The sequence below is a fragment of the Palaemon carinicauda genome, chromosome 8, assembly GCF_036898095.1.
Source record: "Palaemon carinicauda isolate YSFRI2023 chromosome 8, ASM3689809v2, whole genome shotgun sequence".
In the NCBI taxonomy this organism is placed as follows: domain Eukaryota; kingdom Metazoa; phylum Arthropoda; class Malacostraca; order Decapoda; family Palaemonidae; genus Palaemon; species Palaemon carinicauda.
The window spans coordinates 175,496,634-175,502,068 of record NC_090732.1 but is presented as its reverse complement, the minus strand read 5'-3'; the positions used below and the strand labels follow the sequence as shown (position 1 = coordinate 175,502,068).

Below are 5,435 nucleotides of genomic sequence, written 5' to 3'. Positions count from 1 at the left end.
AAAGGAAACTAGGAAAAATAAAATATTTTAAGAACAGTAACATTAAAATAAATACTTTTATGGGATCTCCTTGTGCAACCACTCGGACTTTTGGTGATATTGAATCCTATTCCAACACTAATTTGGGTTCCATTTTTTTTCTGATAACTTAAAATTTTGTTTTCAGGTATTTTTGCATTTTCGTCCATTGCAAATATTTCTGAGGGCGTCTTAATTTGTCATCACCACAGAGTAAAACCCAAAGGGTCTTTCAGTTGGTGAAAAGGAATTAATTTAACAGTGAAAAGTGAGGATAGTCAGACCTTACCACCTGTCAGATTGTGTTACAGACCCGATTAACTTGGTGAAGGCACGTAATATTATTCGGGTAAATTTTGTCAGTTCTAAATGAACACAAACCCTCTGCTTTTTAACCCTCTTACCCCCAGGCTATTTGGAAATTTCCGACCCTTAACCCCAAGGGGGTTATTTTTTTCCCAGCACATTTTGCAGTATATATTTTTTAAATTGCTTTAACAGCCTTAATTTTTGTCATAGAGAGGTCAGGTTGGTCTCATTCTCTTGGAAAATGCCTGAATTTTCTCAAGAAATTATCAAAAAATATGAAAAACAAATTTTTATAGAATTTTTTTGCAAGGACGTACCGGTACGTCCATGGGGTTAAAGGGATGGCTTTTGTGAAACATACCAGTACATCCTTTGGGGGGAAAAGGGTTAATAGGTGCACAATTTCAGCGAAGCACTAAACTCGGATTTTAGAATCTCTAGCAAGTTGGAGGTGGTTGTTGATGGGTAATTGGGGAACCCCCATACCTGTGCACTACCATGTGCACTGCCATCTCACATAGCAGCCACTTTGGCTTCAGCTACCAAATAGTAGGCCTACAGGTATGCTCTCGGTACTAGCAAACTTTGCTTATTTTAAGCACAAGACTTATGTGGTGGTTATATATATAGCTTACGTCACGGCAGAAAAATTCAAAACTCGTGCCAATTGCCGATTGGATAGCCAGGTGTGCTACCTATGCGCCCCTGGCAAGGTACCCAGAAACCATTCCATTGGTATTCATGTCTTTCCTGCCGGCGCTAGCAGTAACATTGGTTGGATATTCTCCTCGCTTTTTGACATTATTGCTGTCCCTAATTGGTGAAGTACAATAATTCTGCTTTCGTTTGGATACTTTAGTTATATGTTTGGATATTGAGTTTTGGACCCTTGCTTGTATTTGATCTCTGTCAAAGTTCAAAATGGCTTACCCCCTCCAGTGGTTTTAGGGTGTGTGCTAGTGGGTGTAAGACCCGTTTATCAAAGGCCTCCATTGATCCTGATTATGTATTAAGTGTAGGGGTAAAGTTTGCAAACTTGATGATAGGTGTGACGAATGCCTTATTTTTTCTGATCAGGAGTGGCTGAATTTTAATAGTTATATACAAAAGTTGGAAAAGGATAGGGTAAGACAAGTTCTTCTCTTTCTTCTAAAGATTCCTCTTCCCATGTCACTGTTCCTATTCCTTCTCCTGTAGTGGTAGTTCCAGATCCCACTACGAGTACAGGCAACACTTAAAGATATGATGTTGGCGATCCAGGCGTTGGGTACGAAGGTAGAGTCTATCGCTGCGGATAGAACGCAGTTAATGGCTGATGTTAAACAGCTAAAAAGTGAAAGTGTTAGAGGTACAGTGAGTGTTATTAGTGCTGTGGAGGGTACGTCTGCTCGGGCCTGTCGTTTTCCCAGTCCTGGACCTCTTCCAAGCTCCCCAACCCCTGGGAGAAGGAATGTCGAAAGACGAATGAAAACGAGAGGCGCTAATTACCGAGCAGACGTTCCCTCGAGCGTTCCTGTTGACGATTCCCAGGACGTTTGCCCTTACTGTAGTAAAGATGAGTTTGAAATGTTTGGCTCATCATCGGAGGATGATTTCCTTAAGAGGTTGGAACTAATAGTTCACTTAAGAGGAAGTTTGACCATCGTCCTGCCAAGACATCACAGGCAGGCTGTAGTCATTGGAAAGACGACAACGAAAGCACCCCTGAACGCTTTTCATCTGAAGGAAGCTCGCCTTCCAAGCATTTTGCTAGGGTTTTAGAAAATAGTCCTGCTGTTGAACAATTATCCGAAAAAGGCGTGACATCGTTTCAAGCTCCTTCGCCTCCTTCAGATTGGATTTCTCCTGCTGTTCGCTCTAAGCGGTCGGTGAGCAGTGGAGAGGACCAGCTCGCGATTAGTGTTTCGTAAGACACTAATTTTAAGATGTTGCAAGAAATGCAGCAAAAGCTTTAATCATTCATGAAAGGCTACCATAATATAGAATCATCCTCTTGACACTAAACGGCGCAAGGCGGAGAGCCGGGAACGCTTGATCACGTTTCTAAACTCGTTGAGCGTGCGGCGACGTACTGAGATGAACGACAAGTTAAATGTTCTACAAGTAAAGTTGATCGCTCTAGTCTTCAGGAAGTCGAGCGTACTTCCAATCTAGGTGCTGTTCATGCGCTTAGCAGTGATAGTGATAGTCCTGCAGAAGCACTTTCAAGCCTTCAGCAAGGCGTGATGTCGAGCGTTCAACAGACCGCGAGCGTCCTCCACGACGTGACGTAGAGCGTAATGTCAGGCGTCCTTCCATGGAGCGTTCAACAGAACGCGAGCGTCCTCCAGGGCGTGACGTCCATCAGAGCGCAAGCATCCTCCCATCGAGTGCTCAGCTGAACGCGACTGTCCTCCAGAGCGTGACGCCAGGCGTCCTCCCATCGAGCGCTCAGCTGAACGCGACAGTCCTCCAGAGCGTGACGCCAGGCGTCCTCCCATCGAGCGCTCAGCTGAACGCGACCGTCCTCCAGAGCGTGACGCCAGGCGTCCTCCCATCGAGCGCTCAGCTGAACGCGACCGTCCTCCAGAGCGTGACGCCAGGCGTCCTCCCATCGAGCGCTCAGCTGAACGCAACCGTCCTCCCATCGAGCGTTCATCGGAGCACAAGGGTCCTCCCATCGAGCGTTCATCGGAGCACAAGGGTCCTCCCATCGAGCGTTCATCGGAGCACAAGGGTCCTCCCATCGAGCGTTCATCGGAGCACAAGGGTCCTCCCATCGAGCGTTCATCGGAGCACAAGGGTCCTCCCATCGAGCGTTCATCGGAGCACAAGGGTCCTCCCATCGAGCGTTCATCGGAGCACAAGGGTCCTCCCATCGAGCGTTCATCGGAGCACAAGGGTCCTCCCATCGAGCGTTCATCGGAGCACAAGGGTCCTCCCATCGAGCGTTCATCGGAGCACAAGGGTCCTCCCATCGAGCGTTCATCGGAGCACAAGGGTCCTCCCATCGAGCGTTCATCGGAGCACAAGGGTCCTCCCATCGAGCGTTCATCGGAGCACAAGGGTCCTCCCATCGAGCGTTCATCGGAGCACAAGGGTCCTCCCATCGAGCGTTCATCGGAGCACAAGGGTCCTCCCATCGAGCGTTCATCGGAGCACAAGGGTCCTCCCATCGAGCGTTCATCGGAGCACAAGGGTCCTCCCATCGAGCATTCAGGTGAACGCTAGCGTCCTCCCGGGCGTGACGTCGAGTGTTCTCCATCGAACGTTTTTCAGGGTGTGAAAATGCTGTAGTACATAACATCAAGCGACTTCTTGTATGCGATGTTGAACAGCAGACGTCCAGACTAGACTTCGATCTTGATACAACGCTTCTTAACTCTGATCGCGCGGATTGCGAGTGTTCCGAGGAGCAGCATGACTTTTTATCGGAGGAAGAAGCTGATGTTCCTCTTTAACCTTCCGAACCCTTTAAAGAGTTATCCGAAGATGAGGACTCTAAATCTTTTAGTCATTTGGTATACTTAAAGAAACTTCTGAAAATTTTTCATATTGAGTTCCCAGAGTCTTTTATTCCTGTGGCCCCACGATCTCCTCCATCGGAGTTTACTCTAGGGAAGTCTAAGAGGAAGTCTCTGTTCACTAAAATGCTCTCTAGTTTATCAAAAGAGTACTTAAATTAATGGGAGACTGGATGGGTGCCAAGAACGAGCAAGGGAAAGCCTCCTTCGCATTTCCCCCTACTAGTTTCGCTTCTAGGTCAAGTATTTGGTACGATACGGGAGAGGTTCTCGGCTTGGGAGTTCCTGCCTCTGCCCAGGGAGACTTCTCAAGCCTGGTAGACGCTCTCCGTAGATTGGCCCCGAAAAAGACTGAGGTGTTTTGGTCTACCTCTGAATTAGACCATTTGCTCAAAGGTGTCTTCAGGGCCTTCGAGGTATTCAACTTCCTTGATTGGACTCCGGGGGCTTTGGGCAAAAAGGTGTCTACATTCAAGGAAGGGGACTCTTCGAACTTAGTCCACATGATGTCCTGCCTGGATAAGGCGTTGTGGGAAGGGGCAAATGAATCGGCAGCTATTTTTACTGCAGGCATTCTTAAAAAAAGAGCTCAATTGTGTTCATTTCTCTCTGTAGGGGTTTCATCTTTTCAGAAATCTGAATTGTTATATGCTCCACTGTCGTCTTCTCTGTTCCCACAAGATCTTATTAGGGAGATTTCTTTCTCGTTGACACAGAAGGCCACTCAAGACCTGGTCTCGAAGACGGCAAGGAAAGTGTTGCCATCATCCTTCGTTAGCCGTAAACCTAAGGGAGTTGCTCCTTTTCCAGGGTTTTCTCAACCCTTTCGAGGAAAGCCTTCCGTTAGAGGTAACTTCAGATCAGATGGAAGGGGAACTAAGAAAAGAGGAGCAAGAACAGGGCGAAGCAGAGTCTGACTGCATTCGCCTTCAGGCTGTAGGAGCCAGACTAAACATCTGGCAGGCATGGGAGAAGAGGGGTGCAGATTGTTGGTCAGTCCAGCTTTTAAGGAAGGGCTACAGGATCCCTTTTATAAATCAACCCCCTCTAAGATTAACTCCTGTGGATCTCTCTCCCAGATACAGGGAGGAATTGAAGAGACAAGCATTACAGCTACAAGTGTGTCTCTTGTTGGAGAAGGGAGCTGTAGAGAAAGTACAGGACTGGCAGTCACCAGGCTTTTAACACCGCCTTTTCTTAGTTCCCAAGAACTCGGAGGATGGCGTCCCGTTCTGGACGTAAGTGCTCTCAACATCTTTATCCAGAAAACAAAGTTCTCGATGGAGACGATGAAGTCAGTGTTGGCAGTAGTAAGGAAGGGCGACTGGATGGTATCATAGGACCTCCAGGATGCTTATTTCCATATCCCGAGTCATCCGAAGTTCAAGCACTTTCTGAGATTCTTTTTCTAAGGAGAAGTCTTTCAATTTCGAGCCCTGTGTTTCGGCCTCAACACCGTCCCACAGGTCTTTACGAGATTTATGCTCAATGTAGTTAGGATGCTCCACTCAAGGGGCATCAGAGCCTTCCTGTACCTGGACGATAGCTTTTAAGAGCTAGTTCTCAAGATCGCTGCCTGAAGGATCTTCAGACATTAAAGTTGAC

General features: G+C 47.2%; 1 protein-coding gene across 1 annotated transcript; it reads left to right on the top strand.

Moving 5' to 3' along the window:
- Nucleotides 1-1,569: 1,569 nt before the first annotated feature.
- Nucleotides 1,570-3,537, top strand: LOC137645582 (uncharacterized). The gene is made up of 2 exons (XM_068378383.1): nucleotides 1,570-1,960; nucleotides 2,675-3,537. The coding sequence occupies exons 1-2, from the start codon at nucleotides 1,570-1,572 to the stop codon at nucleotides 3,535-3,537; spliced, it is 1,254 nt and encodes a 417-aa protein (XP_068234484.1).
- Nucleotides 3,538-5,435: the final 1,898 nt, after the last annotated feature.

Coding starts and splice junctions, on each gene's coding strand:
- LOC137645582 (XM_068378383.1), top strand. CDS start 1,570: ATGATGTTGGCGATCCAGGCGTTGGGTACGAAGGTAGAGTCTATCGCT. Junction 1,961..2,674: donor AATAGTTCACTTAAGAGGAA/GTTTGACCATCG, acceptor GACGTCCATCAG/AGCGCAAGCATCCTCCCATC.